This window comes from Peromyscus californicus, unplaced genomic scaffold (genome assembly GCF_007827085.1).
Source record: "Peromyscus californicus insignis strain IS unplaced genomic scaffold, ASM782708v3 Scaffold_7__1_contigs__length_154581171, whole genome shotgun sequence".
NCBI lineage: Eukaryota > Metazoa > Chordata > Mammalia > Rodentia > Cricetidae > Peromyscus > Peromyscus californicus.
In genome coordinates this window covers 152,707,237-152,727,307 of record NW_026294595.1, presented here as the reverse complement: position 1 = coordinate 152,727,307, position 20,071 = coordinate 152,707,237, and the positions used below count along the sequence as shown (strand labels likewise).

The 20,071-nt window shown below is 56.4% G+C and overlaps 1 protein-coding gene across 1 annotated transcript in view; it reads left to right on the top strand.

Annotated features, from left to right (window-relative positions):
* Lama5 (laminin subunit alpha 5) overlaps positions 1 to 20,071 on the top strand; it is a 49,115-nt gene that overhangs the window by 28,528 nt on the left and 516 nt on the right. The window contains 56 exon segments of the mRNA XM_052725419.1: positions 105 to 247; positions 325 to 431; positions 504 to 657; positions 940 to 1,100; positions 1,178 to 1,286; positions 1,716 to 1,813; positions 1,894 to 2,095; positions 2,245 to 2,371; positions 2,761 to 2,900; positions 3,337 to 3,452; positions 3,532 to 3,743; positions 4,101 to 4,305; positions 4,478 to 4,622; positions 4,811 to 4,951; positions 5,056 to 5,217; positions 5,416 to 5,517; positions 5,607 to 5,690; positions 7,743 to 7,973; positions 8,646 to 8,759; positions 8,916 to 9,043; positions 9,173 to 9,253; positions 9,347 to 9,561; positions 9,864 to 9,964; positions 10,100 to 10,280; positions 10,368 to 10,517; positions 11,122 to 11,273; positions 11,345 to 11,455; positions 11,674 to 11,785; positions 12,308 to 12,478; positions 12,580 to 12,776; positions 13,129 to 13,245; positions 13,404 to 13,558; positions 13,827 to 13,968; positions 14,061 to 14,163; positions 14,463 to 14,573; positions 15,233 to 15,412; positions 15,486 to 15,634; positions 15,721 to 15,897; positions 16,001 to 16,137; positions 16,220 to 16,373; positions 16,504 to 16,637; positions 16,714 to 16,876; positions 16,964 to 17,086; positions 17,163 to 17,311; positions 17,389 to 17,665; positions 17,777 to 17,910; positions 18,029 to 18,190; positions 18,276 to 18,390; positions 18,488 to 18,574; positions 18,576 to 18,634; positions 18,707 to 18,902; positions 19,015 to 19,179; positions 19,269 to 19,422; positions 19,506 to 19,639; positions 19,724 to 19,814; positions 19,909 to 20,028. Coding sequence (XP_052581379.1) covers positions 105 to 247; positions 325 to 431; positions 504 to 657; positions 940 to 1,100; positions 1,178 to 1,286; positions 1,716 to 1,813; positions 1,894 to 2,095; positions 2,245 to 2,371; positions 2,761 to 2,900; positions 3,337 to 3,452; positions 3,532 to 3,743; positions 4,101 to 4,305; positions 4,478 to 4,622; positions 4,811 to 4,951; positions 5,056 to 5,217; positions 5,416 to 5,517; positions 5,607 to 5,690; positions 7,743 to 7,973; positions 8,646 to 8,759; positions 8,916 to 9,043; positions 9,173 to 9,253; positions 9,347 to 9,561; positions 9,864 to 9,964; positions 10,100 to 10,280; positions 10,368 to 10,517; positions 11,122 to 11,273; positions 11,345 to 11,455; positions 11,674 to 11,785; positions 12,308 to 12,478; positions 12,580 to 12,776; positions 13,129 to 13,245; positions 13,404 to 13,558; positions 13,827 to 13,968; positions 14,061 to 14,163; positions 14,463 to 14,573; positions 15,233 to 15,412; positions 15,486 to 15,634; positions 15,721 to 15,897; positions 16,001 to 16,137; positions 16,220 to 16,373; positions 16,504 to 16,637; positions 16,714 to 16,876; positions 16,964 to 17,086; positions 17,163 to 17,311; positions 17,389 to 17,665; positions 17,777 to 17,910; positions 18,029 to 18,190; positions 18,276 to 18,390; positions 18,488 to 18,574; positions 18,576 to 18,634; positions 18,707 to 18,902; positions 19,015 to 19,179; positions 19,269 to 19,422; positions 19,506 to 19,639; positions 19,724 to 19,814; positions 19,909 to 20,028 — 8,040 coding nt within the window.

Here is a 20,071-nt window from a genome sequence, read left to right as displayed (position 1 = left end):
TGCATCCTGGCCCTCCACCCCATGGAGGTGTACAGGGGAAGTACAGCCCTGGGGGGCGGGGCGGCTGAGGATTGAGCCCAGGCATCTTACCCTCCCCACCCCAGGCACAGAGCAGAGCCAGCCAGTGGCCTTCCCACCCAGCACAGAGCCTGCCTTTGTCACTGTGCCGCAGAGGGGCTTTGGGGAGCCCTTTGTGCTGAACCCTGGCATCTGGACATTGCTGGTGGAGGCTGAAGGTGTACTCTTGGTGAGGCAAGGGCCACAGCAGGGTGGGGGCAGGCCCTGGGCCTCAGGGCCTTAGTACTCACCTCCCCTCTCTCCCAGGATTACGTGGTCCTACTGCCAAGTACCTACTACGAGGCAGCTCTCCTACAGCATCGAGTAACCGAGGCCTGTACCTATCGGACCCCGGCCCTGCACTCCACAGAGAAGTAAGGTCCCACGGGATGAGCTGGAGCTGGATCCTGGGATGACCTGTGCTGACCTCAATCTCTATTCTCCAGCTGCCTCCTCCATGCTCACCTACCCCTGGATGGCTTCCCTTCAGCGGCTGGAACTGAGGCCCTGTGTCGCCATGACAACAGCCTGCCCCGACCCTGCCCCATAGAGCAGCTTAGCCCTTCGCACCCACCCCTGGTGACCTGTGCTGGCAGTGATGTGGGTATCTGAGGGCCTGTAGATGGGTGGGTGCTGTGGACCTTGGTCTGGAGGAGGGACCTATCTCAATGGTAGAGTGGGTGCAAGGCAAGGTTGTGGGATCTTGGAGCTGGCGTGCGTGGTCCAGAGTGGCTTCTGATGTCTCCAGTGGACACTGGGTGTTCTTCTGTTTCCTCCATGACCTGGATCGGCCCTCTCCTCCTCTTTGGAGATGCCCTGGGCACTAGACAGCTATGGGAAATATGAGGCCCGTGGGCCTCTGGTCACCCTGCCCTCCCCCAGGTGGACATCCAGCTTGAGATGGCAGTGCCTCGGCCAGGCCGATATGCTCTGGTGGTGGAATATGTCAGTGAGGATTCACACCAGGACGTGGATGTGGCTGTGCACAGCCCTCAGAGAGGCCCCCAGCAAGGGATGCTCAACCTCCATATCTGTCCATACAGGTGAGCTTAGAATAGGAAAGGGTTGATGGGAGGACCCTGCCTAGGGCTTTCCACTTACAGTCTATCCCTCCCCACAGCTCCCTGTGCCGGGGTCTGGCTCGGGATACCCAGCATCACCTGGCCACCTTCCACCTGGACTCTGAGGCCAGCATCCGGCTCACAGCTGAGCAGGCTCACTTCTTCCTGGTAAAGTCCCTTGAGACCTCGCCCCAGAGCAGCTTCTTCCGGCATATTTTAAATATCTGTGAAGAGAACAGACCTCCCGGGACCGAGAGCTGTGTGTGGTGCTGCACAGTGTGGCCCTGCTCACTGCTCAAGAGGGGGCTTATGAAGATTTGGACCTGTTCTCGGCCTCTGGGCTGCAGGAGCTCAAGACAGAGATGGGTGGATGGAGACAGAGTAGATCCGTGGGGTACCCTGAGGGTTGGGGGACAAGCCCTAGAAACTGTTACCAATTCTGCATCCAAATCTGGCTCCAGGCAGAAGGCAGGAGTAATTGAGTCTAGGCTCAGTGGACTCCTGGGGTCTAAACTGTGTGATTAGTCATCTCTGTCCCCTGCATCTCCTGTGCTCAGCTGTCCAGGGGACAGCAACACATCGTCCTTCTGCCCACAGCACACTGTCACCCTGGTACCTGTGGAAGAGTTCAGCACAGAGTTTGTAGAGCCCCGGGTCTTCTGCGTGAGCAGTCACGGCACCTTCAACCCCAGCAGGTAGTGGTGCTGGGAGTGGCTGGGGTGGAGAGCAGGGACCTGTTAGCCACGGGGGCATACTCACTCCTGGTACTTCGCAGCGCTGCCTGTCTGCCCTCCCGCTTCCCGAAGCCACCGCAGCCCATCATCCTTAAGGACTGCCAGGTCTTGCCGCTGCCTCCCGACCTCCCTCTGACCCAGTCACAGGAGCTCACACCAGGTGCACCCCCAGCTGGACCACAACCTCAGCCCCCGACTGTTGTGGACCCTAATGCAGAGCCCACCTTAGTGCGCCACCCACAGGTGAGGGCTCAGGCCAGCTGGAAGCCTCCACTGGGATGGGCATGGGACAGGGTGGGGTTCTGGGTCCTCTCCTCCATAACAGATGCTCCAGGCAGCAGTGGGACCAGCCGTTACCCGCTCGGGCCACTCACTGGAGACTTTTCCTACAGGGCACTGTGGTCTTCACCACCCATGTGCCCACCCTGGGCCGCTATGCCTTCCTGCTGCATAGCTACCAGCCAGTCCACCCTACCTTCCCCGTGGAGGTACTCATCAATGGTGGCCGCATCTGGCAGGGTAAGTGGCCGAGTGTACCCCAGTGACAGGGGAACATAACCTGGCTGTTGTCCTCATCTACTTCCATTCTCAGAAGTCTTATCTCAGCCCCTGTTCCCTGTATCAGGGCTCTCTGTTTCTGTCACAAGTGGTGAAACAATGTTTATAAGGTGCTTGGAGGACCTGGTCACTTGTCCATAGGGGTGGGCAGTGTATGGCTGTGGATAATTCACAAAGAATGGGACCTGGTCTCAAAGGCTGCCTGTGGCTGTCTGCCTGTGACATGCCATCACCTGCGGGCCTGTCCGTGTCCCTCATATCTCTAACTGGACCCTACATGGGGATAGGGTAGTCGTGCAGCTAGAGTGGTCGATGTTGGAGCCTGACTTTTGTGTTTTGACCCCTGCCAGGCCACGCCAATGCCAGCTTCTGCCCACATGGTTATGGTTGCCGTACCCTGGTGTTGTGTGAGGGTCAAACTATGCTGGACGTTACAGACAACGAGCTCACTGTGACCGTGCGTGTGCCAGAAGGCCGCTGGCTCTGGCTGGTGAGGCCCACTTGCAGAGTGGTCTTCCCTTTATGCCTGTCAAATATCTGTGGGTCTCAGCCAGAACATGTCACCTGTTTGCCAGGGTGTCCCCCATCACAAGTGTGCCATGTGAGGCTCTAGAGGGTCCCTGAGAGCTGCCACTAAGTCCCACTGGTGGAGGGACCTCCCCAGAGGAAGTGGAGCCTGGGTAACGGGAGAGAGAAGAGGACATGAGCAACAGAGAGGCTTGGCTGACCATCTCTTCACTGTCCCACTCTGTGGCGAACTTCCTTTCTGAGTAGCCTAAGTGCCTGACAGGACTGCCGTGCCCCGGCCTTATCCAGGCTGAGGGGGCTGCCTCAGTACCTGTTCCTGCCTACAGGCTCTGTCCCCATTCCCCCAACCAGGCCCTTTTGCTGGACCCTTGCGAAGGTGACTAGGTATTGTTTCTTAGGACTACATACTCATCGTCCCCGAGGATGCTTACAGCTCCAGTTACCTCCATGAGCAGCCCCTGGACAAATCCTATGACTTCATCAGCCACTGTGCCACCCAGGGCTACCACATCAGGTGGGCTGGGTGAGGCAGGACGGGTCTGGGGTGCAGGGGTCAGGCCAGGAGCCAGCCTCACCGCTGCTCCTCACTGTAGCCCCAGCAGCTCATCCCTGTTCTGCCGGAATGCTGCTGCCTCCCTGTCTCTCTTCTACAATAATGGGGCCCTACCTTGTGGTTGCCACGAGGTGGGTGCCATAAGCCCCACATGTGAACCCTTCGGGGGCCAGTGTCCCTGCCGGAGCCATGTCATTGGCCGTGACTGTTCCCGCTGCGCCACCGGCTACTGGGGCTTCCCCAGCTGCAGGCGTAAGTACCCAATGCTCAGAGCATCAGAGCCAGTGTGCTGAATTCCAAGGACTTCCTGGGAGATGGGGTGCACTAGGACCCAGGGGGCATGGTGATCAAGGGAAAATTCTGGAGCCTAGCAGACCAGTCCCGTCACTTCCTGTCTATGCACCTCTTCTAGAAGGTTCTAGGATGCAGCAGGTGCCAGTAGCCCCGACAGTGGCACATGGTTGATGTCAAAGGAACTATGTGAGGGGTAGAGCTATGAGGAAGGGGTGGAACTAGGGTGGTGTCCCTAGCTCTCCCTACCACATCTTTATGGGCTGCACCTGGGGCCCGAGTGGGGCAGAGGGGTCAATAATGTTATCCTCCCAACAGCCTGTGACTGCGGTACCCGCCTTTGTGACGAGCTCACAGGTCAGTGCATCTGTCCACCACTCACTGTCCCCCCTGACTGCCTGGTCTGCCAGCCACAGAGCTTTGGCTGCCACCCCTTGGTTGGCTGTGAGGAGTGTAACTGCTCAGGACCCGGAGTCCAGGAACTGACAGATCCCACTTGTGACATGGACAGTGGCCAGTGCAAGTGAGTCTAGATAGCACCCTACTGTCTTGTGGGATCTCGGGTCAGGGAGAGCATTGCCCCTCACCCAACAACTCACTCCTCTGCATCTCAGAAGACTCTAGGGGCTTAGATCCTATGGCTTCTGGGTGACCCAGGGCTAGAGGGGCCTCACATTGCCTTTATCCACATGCAGGTGCAGACCCAATGTGGCTGGGCGTCGCTGTGACACCTGTGCCCCAGGCTTCTATGGTTATCCTAGCTGTCGCCCCTGTGACTGCCATGAGGCTGGCACCATGGCTAGTATATGTGACCCCATCACAGGCCAGTGCCATTGCAAGGTGAGCAGGGGCTTGTGTCCAGGTCACTTTCCTGCATCATCTGCTTCAGTTGAGACATTGTCCTCAGCAGCCTTTCTGGGAAGGTGGGGATTCCTAGAAGCTTTTAGAGGGCAAGGTCTAAAACCGATCTATGGTTTGTTTGGTCCTCAACTCACAGCCAACTGACCTTCATTGTCCCCTGACCGTAGGAGAATGTACAGGGCTCAAGATGTGACCAATGTCGCTTGGGAACCTTCTCCTTGGACACTGCTAACCCCAAGGGCTGTACCCGCTGCTTCTGTTTTGGGGCAACAGAGCGCTGTGGGAGCTCTAACCATGCCCGACATGAGGTATCCTGCCCTAGCCTGGGACTGAGATGGGAGTCACTAGAGGGGCCTGGAATGCAGGGCAAGGCCAAGTTTCCACTCTATGTGACCCACGTGTGTGCTCACAGTTTGTGGACATGGAGGGCTGGGTGCTGTTGAGCAGTGATCGGCAGGTGGTACCTCATGAGCATCGGCCTGAGATGGAGCTGCTCCATGCAGACTTGCGTCACGTGGCTGACAGTTTCCCAGAGCTGTACTGGCAGGCTCCACCCTCCTACCTGGGCGACAGGGTGAGCAGGGGCATTTGGTTTGAAGGGCTGTACTTTGAGGGCAGGAAGTGCTCTGGGGTACTGGGGGAAATGCATGCCAATAGGGTACATCCAGGGACCCTGGAAACACATTGTAAAGGGAGCGTGCCCGATGAGGGTGCTATAAGGAATGGGTGTGGGAAAGAGGAGGACCGACCGTTCCCTCTGTGCTGGCTCCAGGTGTCATCCTACGGTGGGACCCTCCACTATGAGCTGCACTCAGAGCCCCAGCGTGGTGATGTCTTCATTCCCTATGAGAGCCGGCCAGATGTGGTGTTGCAGGTGGTTGAGTGGGGTGGGTGTGTCCGGCTGGGATAGTGGGCCAGCCCAGTTGCCAGCCCTTACCCTGGTCCATGTGTGTCTGCTCTCAGGGCAACCAGATGAGCATCGCCTTCCTGGAGCTAGCATACCCTCCACCCGGCCACATTCACCGGGGACAGCTACAACTGGTAGAGGTGAGCAGAGCTGGCCTGGACCCCAGTCCTGCCCAGGAAGGACCCAAAGGAGCCATAGTCAACATACTCACTGTTCTCCACAATGGAGCCCGGTGGTAGGAGACAGGGGCCAGTGGTCTTCCTTTCTGATCTCCCTGAGTGGGTCATCTCTGGTTTTAAGACCCCTGAACAGAGTGGATGAGAAGCCCTGGGGTTCCTTGATCCACTCTGGGAGCTGCCCCTCTGTGTCTGACTTGTTGACCTTTCTTACTTTTTAAAGAGCTTCCTCTAGACACATCAAAGCTGTCTTCTAGTTTGTAGCTTGATCCTTTTAATTTGTTACATTTTATTTATTTAGAGAGAGGGAGAGAGAGTGTGTGTGTGTGTTGTGTGTGTGTGTGTGTGTGTGCATGCACACCCATGTATGCATGTCACAGCGTGCATGTGGAATCAGACAGTTGAGAAGAGCTGGTTCACTTCTCCCACCGTGCGGTCCTGGGGATTGAACTCTGCTTGTCAGGCTGAGGGCAGGCAACTGTTGCCTGTGGAGAAACCTCAGGTGACTGTCCAGGCAGCTGGCTGTTTCTGTCAACTCACAAATTTTTTGGAAATTGCTTGCATGCACTTCCTGTTTTTATTTTTGTTAGCTAATATTATTTCCTTCTTGGGTCTCTGAGGGAATTGAAGATTAGTTAGTTATAGTTGAAGATTAATTAGGATAGAAAGTGAATTAGATACATTTTGGACTTACCAAAATAGGATAGATAATGAAATTATTTTCTCTGAATTTGTCAAATACAAATGGACTAGACATTGTTTAGACATTTATTACTTGTTTATATTGTATATAGTTATTGTACTTTTGTATATAGTTTTTCTTTTGTTAGTTATAACCTTTTTCTTTTTATTAAAATAGAAAAGGGGAAATATGGTGGTATTTTACTTGTACTGAAATGTGATTTTAATTGTATGTTAATAAAGTTGCCTGGGGGTCAGAGCTATTAGAGCCATAGCAAGAGTGTGGCGGTGGTATGTTTTCCGCCAGCTCTGGGAGCCATTAAGTCTCAGAAATAGTGGGTCTATGCTTCTATCAAAGCAGCGTGTAGCCCAGAAACCTCTTTTTGTTTTGTATTAGCAAAGGCTAAATCCACCACACAGCTTAATGTGCCACTTGCAGAGGCCTCATTCCCGCCATACTGCAGGTTGAGCACGCACGCCAGGAACCCACCATAGTAGATAGTAGCTCAAACATGCAGGCTGCTGCTAACTTGAGAGAAACAACTAGGAACTGTTTTTAGCTCCGTTTTAGAATCTTTTTACTCAGGTTTTAGGTGGAAACTCTTGCCCCACGTTGGGCGCCATTTGTAGCTAAAGTTTTCCTGCCTGGCCCACAGTCAGGACAAATCTCTGTCACCCGCCAGTCCCACAGCCGCTCAGACCCAACCAAGTAAACGCAGAGACTTACATTGCTTACAAACTGTATGGCCATAGCAGGCTTCTTGCTAACATGGCTCCTGGCTTACCGGCATCTTCACATGCTGTTTGTCATGGCGGTGGCTGGCAGTGACTCCTTCCGCCTTCCTGTTCTTTCTTTTCTCCTCTCTGTTAGTCCCACCTATACTTCCTGCCTAGCCACTGGCCAATCAGTTTTTTATTTATTGACCAATCAGAGTAATTTGACATACAAACCATCCCACAGCAACCGACCCTGTAGTTTCTTTTCTTTTTTAAAATGTTCTTTGTTCAATAAATTCTTGGTATATTTAAGTTTATCAGGTTTTCATGTTTGTTCAGTTTTTGTGTCTTATTTGTGAAAATATTTATCTCTCTAATGTCAGAAAGGACCCATTTATGTTTTTGTTTTTCTAAAAACTTGAACTATTTTCTTTGCTTATTTAAATTCTTAATATACCTGGAGTTGACTGTGAGGTAGGAACCCAGTTGCTCCTTTTCCTCATGGGTGACTGAGGGAGTTTCCTATTCCTGTGATCTCTGTGCGCCTCTGTCCTCTACAGGTGGGTCTTTCTGTACTCTGTGCTCTACCCCAGCTGAGGTGCTATCTTGGCTCCGCAGGGGAACTTCCGTCACTTGGAGACTCACAACACGGTGTCCCGCGAAGAGCTTATGATGGTGTTGGCCGGCCTCGAGCAGTTGCAGATCCGTGCCCTCTTCCCACAGACCTCTGCCACTGTCTCCCTGCGTAGAGTGGTACTAGAGGTGGCTAGCGAGGCTGGCAGGGGGCCCCCAGCCAGCAATGTGGAACTGTGTATGTGCCCTGCCAACTACCGTGGGGACTCATGCCAGGTAAAAAGTGGTGAGGCTGAGTGCTTGACCATGAAGGTGCCCCTACCATGGGTCCTTCCCGAGTATACGTCTGCCAACATCTGCCCTTCACTCTGTCCTATCTCTGCCTACACGTGTCTTCCTCTCTACAACCCTGCCAGCCTCCTTTCCAGTCAGCTACTCCATCATCACCTGTTTCCCCACCCTTTATCACTGCCACCCCTCCATACACATAGCTGCCGTCACCCATCATTGCTCACTCAGTAACCGCACAACCATCCTCCCCGATCCACCCTAGTTCCCAGCAGTCACCCTCTCCTCCCTTACTGATATCCAACTGCCTGTGGCTCTGGGTAGTCTAGCATGATACCCTGGAAGGGTTGTGACTGACCACCACTAGAAAAAGATGTTTGGAATAGAAAGAAGGCAGCTCTGGTCACCACCACATAGTCTAGTCATTCCTGAGCCGTGCCATCTACGTTTAGCAGTGTGTTCACAGGTCCACACAGGGTCAACAGTTCTGGCATCCAACAACTGGGCCCTGTGATCCATGGTGTGGTATCCCTGCAGCACCCCATGGTGCATGAAGGTCCCCAGGGACTGACCTGTGAGCTGCCTATCTGGTCTGCCCAGCCTTGGGGCTGGCATCACATTTTTTACCCAATCATTAATGCTTTTCCTGTCTTCCCCCAGGAATGTGCCCCTGGCTATTACAGGGACATCAAAGGTCTCTTCCTGGGCCGATGTGTCCCCTGTCAGTGCCATGGTCATTCGGACCGCTGCCTTCCTGGCTCTGGCACCTGTGTGGTGAGTATTCTTTGGAGCCTGGCCAGCCAAGGAAGACCCCAGGGTCTGTGGTTCTAGATAAACTCGGCCCAGACCCAGAATACCAGCTGGCTTAGGGCAGTGGGGGTGGGGTAGGGATGTGTCTGCTTTCAGCACTGACTTTCCACTGTGCCCCAGAACTGCCAGCACAACACAGAAGGAGACCAGTGTGAGCGCTGCAGGGCAGGCTTTGTGAGCACTGATCCCAACGACCCTGCAGCCCCCTGTGTGAGCTGCCCCTGCCCCTTGGCAGTACCTTCCAACAAGTAAGCAGCACCTGGTCCCTTCTGCAGCCCTGAGCAGCTGGGGTAGGCCCAGAAGGTGAACCCAGCACCGGGTGCCGACCCCTGGTGGAGAGGTGCTGATGTGCAACAACTACTTGTTCATTCTTGTAGCTTTGCAGATGGCTGCATCTTACGAAATGGCCGGACCCAGTGCCTCTGCAGACCAGGCTATGCCGGGGCCTCCTGTGAGCGGTAACTAGGCGGGGTGAATCTGTACAGACCCTAGGGACCCTGAGTGGGGCCACTGGACCCTGACTGCCCCCTCTCTCTGTCTCCCATCCCCAGTTGTGCACCTGGCTTCTTTGGGAACCCTCTGGTGCTGGGCAGCTCCTGTCAGCCCTGTGACTGCAGTGGCAACGGAGACCCCAACATGATCTTCAGTGACTGTGACCCCCTGACAGGCGCTTGTCGCGGCTGCCTTCGTCACACCACCGGGCCCCATTGTGAGAGCTGTGCCCCTGGCTTCTATGGTGATGCTTTGTTGCCCGGCAACTGCACCCGTAAGCACTGGGTGGGATTTTGGATGCTCCCTAAGAACAGGTTATATGCCAGTGTGACCAGGCTTCCTTCCCTGCAGTCAGATCCTCCTTGGTGGGCCAGCTTCATGGCCAGACCCTATCCTTGCCTTGTCCCCTTTAGGGCAAGGCTGCAGGGAGAAGGCCAGACAGGACCAGTGAGGTTGTAACTGGGGTGTGAGAGGACTGGGCCAAGTCATGGGAAAAACTGTAGGAAGGAAGGGGCTGTAGTTTGGAAGGACTGGGATAGGGGACAGCGCTGTTATCACAGCCCCCGCTTTCTATAGGATGTGACTGTTCCCCATGCGGGACAGAAGCCTGCGATCCCCAGAGTGGGCGCTGCCTGTGCAAGGCGGGCGTGACCGGACAACGCTGTGATCGCTGTTTGGTAGGGCTGGGAGTGGGCCTGAGGACGGGCCGGGCTACAGGGAGGTCTACTGAGGGAGAGCCTGAGATAGCCCAGGGCTGGAGGAGGTGTGGTGCTGAGGGCTGGGCAGGCTGTTGACTGCAGGGTGTATCATAGGAAGGACACTTCGGCTTTGAGCAATGCCAGGGCTGCCACCCTTGTGCCTGTGGACCAGCTGCCAAGGGCTCTGAGTGCCACCCCCAGAGCGGTCAGTGTCACTGCCAGCCAGGGACCGCAGGACCCCAGTGCCGCGAGTGTGCCCCTGGCTACTGGGGGGTCCCAGAGAAGGGCTGCAGGCGTGAGTACAGGAGTGTGGGCAGGCAGGGTGGAGAGGCAGGCATACTTGGACATCCACAGTTATATCTACCTATCCCTCTTGCTGCAGGCTGCCAGTGTCCACGAGGTCACTGTGACCCACACACAGGCCGCTGCACCTGTCCCCCAGGGCTCAGTGGGGAGCGCTGTGACACCTGTAGCCAGCAGCACCAGGTGCCTGTTCCAGGCGGGCCTGGGGGCCACGGCGTACACTGTGAAGGTACGCCCTCACTGCACCCTTCTTGCTCTTTGCCCACTCTTCCTATCCTGCCTGGTGTATGGTTCTCAGGCCTGCCACGACCTGGTGTTCCTTCCCTGTATTAAGTAACCTCAGCACTCAGAGGGACCCCAGCTGTCTGTCTCCATTTCCTGAGGAATTTCCACAAATCCATGCTAACCTGGTACCCACTCTCTTACTCCTAAGTTGGGGATGTAGCTCCGAAACTGGCCACTGCCCCTTCGGTAGACCTCACTGCCCAGGATTTTCCCCCAATAGATTGCTCCATAGCCTCCAAGACCAGCTTCCTCCTGACCAGATGAGGGTCTTCACCTGACCCTGGGATGCCCTTGCTGACCTCTTACCCTTATGACTTTGACATAACTGGCGTGGCTCAGTCTCTTATGCCAACCTCTTGTGCTTCTCTGACTCTGACCCTGTGCCGACTATTTTCCTGATTAATTCTTGCCCTGACCCAGTCTCTCCATTTCCCATAACGCTGGTGCTGGCCTCTTCTACTGACCTCATGGTGCTAGCCCATTCTTCGGTTGGTCCTCTAATCCCTGGCTAACCCGTATCCTCAGTGCCTGCTCTCCTCTGCCTGCAGTGTGTGACCACTGTGTGGTCCTGCTTCTGGATGACCTCGAGCAAGCTGGTGCCCTCCTCCCTGCCATCCGCCAGCAGCTGCAAGGCATCAATGCTAGCTCCGCAGCTTGGGCCAGGCTGCATAGGCTGAATGCCTCCATTGCTGACCTGCAGGTATTTCATGCCCATCTGCCTTCCCTGCCTCCTCCAGATGGCCATGTGGTACTTACTTCTTGCCCCCACAGAGTAAGCTCCGGAGCCCACTAGGACCCCGCTACCAGACAACACAGCAACTACAGACCCTAGAGCAACAGAGTGCAAGCCTTCAACAGGGTGTTGAGCAGCTGGGCAGTCAGGCAAGACCTGTGCACCCCAGCCCAGTGTCCTGCGGTGCCTTTCCTCGAGAAGCCCTCACCCCCGGGACCCCCCAGTCCTTGACACCAAACCCACCTTCCCCCACTTCTCTTAATTCCACACATTCCACACCATCTCCAGGGCCACCAACCTTTTCACCCTACTCATGCCCTAACCATGTACCCACAAACACCACAGCTGAAGGAAACTGTACCCACAGGCCATAGGGGCCCAAGACTGGGCGGGCCAGCTGATGGACAACACAGAGGCCACACTGGGCCGGGCACAGACATTGTTGGAGACCGTGCGTGCTATGGACCGTGCTCTGAGTGGTAAGGCTGGCTGATGCATGGGCCCAGTATAAGGTGGGCTGCTTGGGGTGGTGGGCAGGACCTCCTAGAAGTCTCCCTTGAGCTGGCTGGGTCCTATATGTTTATCCTCTGGGCAAGTGGCTGGTTGGCCAGGGTCTCTTTGTTCCCTTAGCGCTGGACTGACCCTCACCCAGCTCCCCTGGGAATACTTGCAAACCTCCTTAGTGGCAAACAGTCCAGTGACTGAGAAGAAACTGGGCTCCCAAGCTTATGACGGGATCTGGCACAGCCAAAGGATTGGAAGAAAATAAAAACTGAACTTTCTGCTTAGGGAAGGCCAGGGAATGGCCTGCACCAGCATGCCAGGATTGCAGGAAAGAACGGGTATAGGAGATAAAGGCAGAGAGGGGGGTATCCTCTAAGAGCCACTGATATGCTATTGGGGTATGTGCTGTGGCCTGCTGAAATGCCCTGGATGGGTCTCAGGCTTGGAAGTAGATGAGTGGAGGCCACCCCAAGGCTCTGACGATCCTCTCTCTGTAGAGCTGGCGTCTCACATGGGCCAAGTGTCTCCAGGCAATGCCTCTGCACCGTCTGGTGAGCAGCTGCGCTGGGCACTGGCTGAAGTGGAGCGGCTACTCTGGGATATGCGGACTCGTGACCTGGGGGCCCCACGGGCAGTGGCAGAGGCTGAACTGGCAGAAGCCCAGAGGCGTGAGTGGGGCCAAATCACATCAGGCAGGGCCGCTCAGGGTGGACGAGACTGGGGTTCATGAAGGGGTCTAGGTACCAACACCTGCTCTGGTGTTGGCCAGTGATGGCGCGTGTGCAGAAGCAGCTGACCGGCGTCTGGGCGGAGAACCAGTCATTGGCCACACACATTCGGGACCAGCTGGCCCAGTACGAGGCTGGCCTCATGGACCTCCGTGAGGCCCTGAACCACGCGGTGAATACTACCCGGGAGGCCGATGAACTCAACAGCCGCAACCAGGAGCGGCTGAACGAAGCCCTGGTAAGTACACCGGCTGCTTGCCCTCTGTTCTGCCTCCCACCCTCTCCCCGCTCCCAGCTCCTCTCCAGGCCTCTCTTCTCCATGTCCTGGCCTTCTATCAACTCTCTTCCTGTTCTCCCTCCTCTCCTTGCCTTCTATCCTCTCCACATCTCCCCTCCTCTTTGTCCTTTCTGCCTGAACCCCATCTCCACCCTCTCCCTGCTCTTCCCTACCCTTGCCCTCCTCCCTCCTCTCATTGCTCTTCCCTTTTCCTTGCTCTCAGCTCTCCCTCAGCTCTCCCTTCTTCCTTCCCCATGATGCTTAGGGCCCCATTTCATCCTTTATTCTCACTTTCCTAAAATTTTATCCCAAGCAATGGAAACAAGAGCTGTCCCAGGACAATGCCACCCTAAAGGCTGCTCTTCAGGCTGCCAGCCTCACCTTGGGTCGTGTTTCTGAGCTTCTACAGGGCGTGGACCGGGCTAAGGAGGTAAATATAGCCCCACCATCTCACTTATTCCTGGCCAGTTCCCTCCAAGATTTTTGGTTGCTGCCAGCTTAGATGTGCTGGACTTATTTGCATGCAGAGCACCCTCTGGTCCTGGGGTCCCAAATCAGGAGAGTAATAAATCCTACCCCCCACCTCAGGACCTAGAGCACCTGGCCGCCAGTCTGGATGGGGCCTGGACACCCTTACTGAAGAAGATGCAGGCCTTCTCTCCTGCCAGCAGCAAGGTGGACTTGGTAGAGGCTGCTGAGGCCCATGCTCAGAAGCTGAATCAGCTGGCGATCAATCTGTCTGGGTGTGTGGCATCCCCTCCCTAGGGTGCAGCCTGGGTGCTCGTGGGTGCAATTGACCCTAAGTAGGGTAACTGGTCTGGGAGGGCTCATGGAGGGAGAAGTCAGTACCCCAGAAAGTTCTAGGCTTTCTGTAGCCCCATGGTTAGTTTGGGGCCCAAATTTTGACAGAAAGGGGCAGATCTAAAGGCCCAGACCCTGTGATATGGCTAGCCAAGCTGTGACCTCTAACACCCCTATCCATGTATCCCATGATCCTCCTTACCCCTGCAGCATCATCTTTGGCATCAATCAGGACCGCTTCATTCAGAGGGCTGTGGAGGCCTCCAATGCCTATAGCAGCATTCTGCAGGCTGTTCAGGCTGCTGAGGGTGCTGCAGGCCGGGCACTGCAGCAGGCCAGCCACACATGGGAGGTGAGAGTGAGCATCTGTGGCTCACAGGAGCCCTGCTCCCTAGCCCTAGGGGTGTGAACGGCCCTGAGAAAATAGCTCCTGCTCTTCTGCAGACAGTGGTACAGCGGGGCCTAGCAGCCCGAGCCCATCAGCTCTTAGCCAACAGCAGTGCCCTGGAGGAGACCATCCTTGGGCACCGGGAGAGGCTGGGCCTTGGTGAGTACTTTGATCCTTGGGAGTACACTGACCTCTGGAACACGTCCATGTAGCTTTGGGATGGTTCTAGTGTGGTTCAGGGTGAGAATCAATAGGCACTGGACATGCCTGCCCTATGTGACTTCTTCAAGATGGCTCCACTCTGGAGGGCAGGGGGTGATGATCATGTCTTAGTGGTATGCCAAGGGACCACAGCCAGAGAAGGATGAGGTTCAAGGACCCTGTCTTTGCTCTCCATTCATCTATGGGCCAGGAGGGTTGGGTAGAACTTGTCACTGAGGTTGCCTCCTCCTCCACAGCTCAGGGCCGCCTGCAGGCTGCAGGGACCCAGCTGCACGATGTTCGGACCAAGAAGGACCAGCTGGCAGCCCAGATCCGGGAGGCACAAGCCATGCTGGCCATGGACACAGGTATGTGGCTTATCCCTGCTCTTGCCTCTCGCTCCTTTGTGCCCCATAATGCCTTGCGGAAGTGGACACATTCACACTGGTGGCCTGTGAGTCACTGTTGTGGTCAGTGTGTCTGGGGTTGTGCCTCTGACCTGAGGCACAGGTCACCAACACAGCGGCCCCAGGCACTTGGCACAGATAAGCAGGTCGTAGAAGTGCTGGACAGCGGCGAAGACGTGGGTGAGAGCACAAGGCGTGTAGCCGTGCGTAGGTCTGGAGGATGTCCAGCAGAACCTGCTGGCTCAGGAGAAGGGCATTCCTAGAGAAGACCATAGAGGTCAGAGTGGGGTTCATCTGGCTGCCTCTCCCAAGAGGGTTCAGAAGTGACAACAGCATGGTCTGACCTAGTTGTCTAGGTTTCCTTTCCCTGTGTCCACCAAAATGTCCCATGCACACCTGAGTACAAACCTCAAAAGCTGGGCAAGTCTTGGGAATTGATGGTAGTCCCTGGTTGGGAGGACTGCAGGGTCAAGAAAGGTGTCTGGGTAGAATTTTGAATGTGTTGAGACATGGGTATGGAGTGTATGCTATCGGTGGGTGGGCATCTAGGGTGGCCATCCTAGGTGGGGCCTAGGAACATGAAGTTGGCCCCTGCTGGCCATGGCCTTCATCTGCTGCAGGTGAGACCAGTGAGAAGATCGCTCATGCCAAGGCTGTGGCTGCCGAAGCCCGGGACACGGCCAACCATGTTCAGTCCCAGCTTCAGAGCATGCAGAAGAATGTGGAGCAATGGCAAAGCCAGTTGGGGGGCCTGCGAGGCCAGGACCTGAGCCAGGGGGAGCGTGATGCAAGCAGTTCAGGTGATCCAGTGGTCCTTGTCCTCCTGGGGGTCAAGCTATGGGAGACAAGGCTGTCAGCCCACCTTTCCTGCAGTGTCCAGCCTGGAGAAGACACTGCCACAGCTGCTGGCCAAACTAAGCCGTCTGGAGAACCGTGGAGTGCATAATGCCAGCCTGGCCTTGTCTGCCAACATTGGTCGTGTGCGCAAGCTCATTGCCCAAGCCCGGGGTGCTGCCAACAAGGTGGGTAGCTTCTCACCTTAGGGCTGTATGTGGGAACAGTGGGACGCGGGAAGCTGGATAGTAACCGATCAAGTGCTGCACTCCAGGTCAAGGTGTCCATGAAGTTCAATGGGCGTTCAGGGGTGCAACTGCGTGTCCCACGGGACCTCGCTGACCTCGCTGCCTACACTGCCCTCAAGTTCTACCTACAGAGCCCAGTGCCCGCACCTGCGCCAGGCGAGAACACTGGGGACCGGTTTGTTCTGTACATGGGCAGCCGCCAGGTACTAACCAAGCAGGAGTGGGGATGGGCCATAGGGGACTGCAAGTTAGAAATGGGTGTTGCTTGGTCCCCATCCTAACTGCATCTTCTGGCCTCCGCCACAGGCCACTGGGGACTACATGGGAGTGTCTCTGCGTAATCAGAAGGTGCACTGGGTGTACAGGCTAGGTGAGGCCGGCCCCACAACTCTCAGCATTGACGAGAACATTGGGGAGCAGTTTGCAGCCATCAGCATTGACAGGTACAGATCCCTTGAAAAGAGGTTAGACACTTGTGGCTCAAAGTCCCCTGTTTTATTTCTCACCCCTCACCTCTGCTCTTAGGACCCTCCAGTTTGGCCACATGTCTGTCACGGTGGAGAAGCCGACGGTTCATGAGATCAAGGGGGACACAGTGGCCCCTGGGATAAAGGGCCTACTCAGTCTACAGCCTGATGACTTTGTCTTCTATGTGGGAGGGTACCCCAGCAACTTCACGGTGAGCCTGGCTCAGCCTCAGGATAGTCCTAGAGTGTGCTGGCAGTCCTGCCTGTCTTGACCTGGGAGAAAGTCCTTGCCTTGGTCTCTAGGAAGTAGGAAGATGCCCTGACCATGCACTTTACCCACAGCCCCCTGAACCCCTCCGATTCCCTGGCTACCTGGGCTGCATTGAGATGGACACATTGAATGAGGAGGTGGTCAGTCTCTACAATTTTGAGCAGACTTTCAAGCTGGACACTGCAGTGGATAAGCCTTGTGCTCGGTAGGTAAGGCCTAGCACCCTGTGTCTCCACTCATCCCCCATGCCCCCTCACTGACCTAAAGCCTCTAATGTGCAGCTCCAAGGCCACTGGTGACCCATGGCTCACGGATGGCTCCTACCTGGACGGCAGTGGCTTTGCCCGCATCAGCTTCGAAAAGCAGATCAGCAACACAAAGCGCTTTGACCAGGAGCTGCGGCTTGTGTCCTACAATGGGATCATCTTTTTCCTCAAGCAAGAGGCATGGCTGACCCTACGCCCCACCTTCTCCCTATTCTGGCTCTTCCTAATGCCCCTGAGCTGACCCCGCTCTGCTCTGTTCTTGCAGAGCCAGTTCCTGTGCCTGGCAGTGCAGGAAGGCACCCTTGTGCTCCTTTATGACTTTGGCTCAGGCTTGAAGAGGGCCATCCCACTGCAGCCCCCACAACCCTTGACAGCAGCCAGCAAGGCGGTAAGGCAAGGGGCCTGTGGGTAGGAGGACCAGCAGGGAGTTGGCTTTCCTGAAGCCTGCTACCCATTCCCTGCAGATCCAGGTGTTTCTACTGGCCAGCAGCCACAAACGCGTGCTGGTGCGTGTGGAGAGGGCCACTGTGTTCATTGTGGAGCAGGACAACATGCTGGAGATGGCTGATGCCTACTACCTGGGGGGGGTGCCACCTGAGCAGCTACCCCCAAGGTGAGCATGGGCCCTGGGGCATGTGGGGTTCCAGTGCCAGCAGGGCAGCCACTCAAGATCTGACTGGTGCCCTGCAGCCTACAGCAGCTCTTCCCCTCGGGAGGCTCTGTCCGCGGCTGTATCAAAGGCATCAAGGCTCTGGGCAAGTATGTGGATCTGAAACGACTGAACACCACGGGCATCAGCTTCGGCTGCACCGCTGACCTGCTGGTGGGACGTGCCATGACTTTCCATGGCCACGGCTTCCTGTCCCTGGCACTTCCCAATGTGATGCCCGTCACTGGCGAGGTCTACTCTGGCTTTGGCTTTCGTGGCACCCAGGAGAACAGTCTGCTCTACTATCGTGCCTCCCCGGTGAGCTGATGACAACTGGCTTGTGCTGTAGCCAGGTCTGGGCCTGTGGGGGTTTGGAAGGGATGAGTCTGGACTACCGGCCTAGCCAGCTGACCTTGGCCCTGTCCCTAGGATGGGCCATACCAGGTGTCCCTGGAGCAGGGCCATGTGACACTCCAGTTTATGGGAACAGTGGTGGAAACTCAAGGAGTCTTTGCCGACGGCGCCCCCCACTATGTTGCCTTCTACACCAATGGCACCAGAAAGTAAGCCCTGCCTTGGGCAGGGGGGGAAACAGGGCCAGCATGCTCTACAGGAGGGTCTGGGTGAGGCTGGCCCTTCAAGAAGAATGTGCCGTCATGGGAAACACTGTCTTCTCCTCAGGGTACAGCTGTTGGTGGACGACCAGCCACAGGAGATAGAATTCCGCCAGAGAACAACCCCCACACTCCAACCTGAGGAGCCCTCACTTCTCCTGGGAGGCCTGCCTGTGTCTGGTACCTCCCACAACTTCAGTGGCTGCATCAGCAATGTTTTTGTGCAGCGGTGAGCTGGTTGGTGTAGGGGTTAGGTCTCAGCCGACTCCCTACTCCCGTTACTGACAGCTACCCACCTGCCTCTCCCCCCACAGACTTCGAGGGCCACAGCGTGTGTTTGACCTACAGCAGAACATAGTCAGTGTCAATGTGAGCACAGGCTGTACACCGGCCCAACCCATCCAGACCTCGAGGGCCATGGCTCAGAAGGTGGGGTATTTGAGGTGGTGTGTGGGCAGGGCTGGAGTAGCTGGGAGGCTGGCTGCCAACACACTGGCCCCGCACTGTGGTCTGGTCTGTGCCCCAGGTCTCCCGCCGCAGTCGCCAACCCAGCCAGGACCTTGCCTGCACACCACCCTGGCTCCTCGGGACTATTCAGGATGCATACCAGTTTGGGGGGGCCCCTGCCCAGTTACCTGCAGTTTGTGGGTGTCTCCCCATCCCACAGGAATAGGTAAGGTTGGTCAGGCCAGGCTTGGGTGGGGTTGGAGGTGCTGCCCAGGCTGACGCCATGCTTGGCTTTCAGGCTCCATCTATCGATGCTTGTCCGCCCACATGCTGCTTCCCAGGGCCTCTTGCTCTCCGCTGCCCCCCTGTCAAGCCACAGTCCTTCACTGGTACTCTTCCTGACCCATGGACACTTTGTCGCACAGACGGAAGGCCCTGGGCCCCAACTCCAGGTCCAGAGCCACCAGCATTCACGGGCTGGCCAGTGGCACAGGGTGAGAGGTTAAGGAGAAAGGGTGTGGGTGGCAGGGCACAGGGAATGCCCTCTGAAGCTGCTTTCTTCCCAGGTACTGGGATACTGCTGACCAGGTTACTTCCCACACTCAGGTGTCTGTGCACTGGAGAATGCAGCAGATCCAGCTTGTGGTGGATGGCAGCCAGACCTGGAGCCAGAAGGCACCCCGCCATCGGGTCCACAGGGCAGAGGGCCTACAGCCCTACACCCTCTTTGTTGGAGGTCTCCCTGCCAGCAATTACAGCTCCACACTCCCTGTGAGAACCATACTGCCCCCATCCCTGGCCTGGGCCTGGATGTCCACCCCAGCAGTCCCAGCCTAACACCAACCATCTTGTTCCTGCAGGTGTCTGTAGGGTTCAGTGGCTGTGTGAAGAATCTGCGGCTGGATAAGCGGCCCCTGAGGACTCCATCACGAATGGTGGGGGTCATACCCTGTGTCTCAGGCCCCCTGGAGGATGGCCTGTTCTTTCCAGGCAGCGAAGGAATTGTCACATTAGGTGTGTGAGGCAAGGGAGGTCCTGTGGGTATAGGGGCTCTAAGCAAGGGCCTGGACCTCTCCCATCACGGCCCCTCCCCACAGAGCCCTCCAAGGCCAAGCTGCCCTATGTAACCCTGGAGCTAGAAGTACGGCCCTTGGCAGCTGCTGGCCTCATCTTCCACCTGGGCCAGGCCCAGGCCACCCACTACGTGCAGCTCCAAGTGTTGACAGATCAGGTGAGCAGGGCTATGGTGCTGGGTGAGTGATTTCTTCACCACTGTGGCCTCTGGTGGACAGAACCTAACTTTCCTTCACCCCAGGTCCTGCTGCGGGCAAATGATGGGGCAGGAGAGTTCTCCACATGGGTGACCTACCCCAAGTTTTGTGATGGACAGTGGCACCGAATAGCAGGTGAGGGGGCCCTTCCCCTCTTGTGTAGAGCAGGGTAGGTTGTGGAAGGGGCACTGCAGGTTGGCTGGCTAGGAAACACCAATCTGTTCCACAGTGGTCAAGGGCAGGAACACGCTCCGGCTGGAGGTAGACACACGAAGCAACCACACCACAGGCCCTTTGCCTGCGACCTTGGCTGATACTCCAGCACCTTTACACCTTGGGGGCCTGCCCAGTAAGTGTGGACTGCCCTGTGGAGACTGGGATCCTCTCACCCT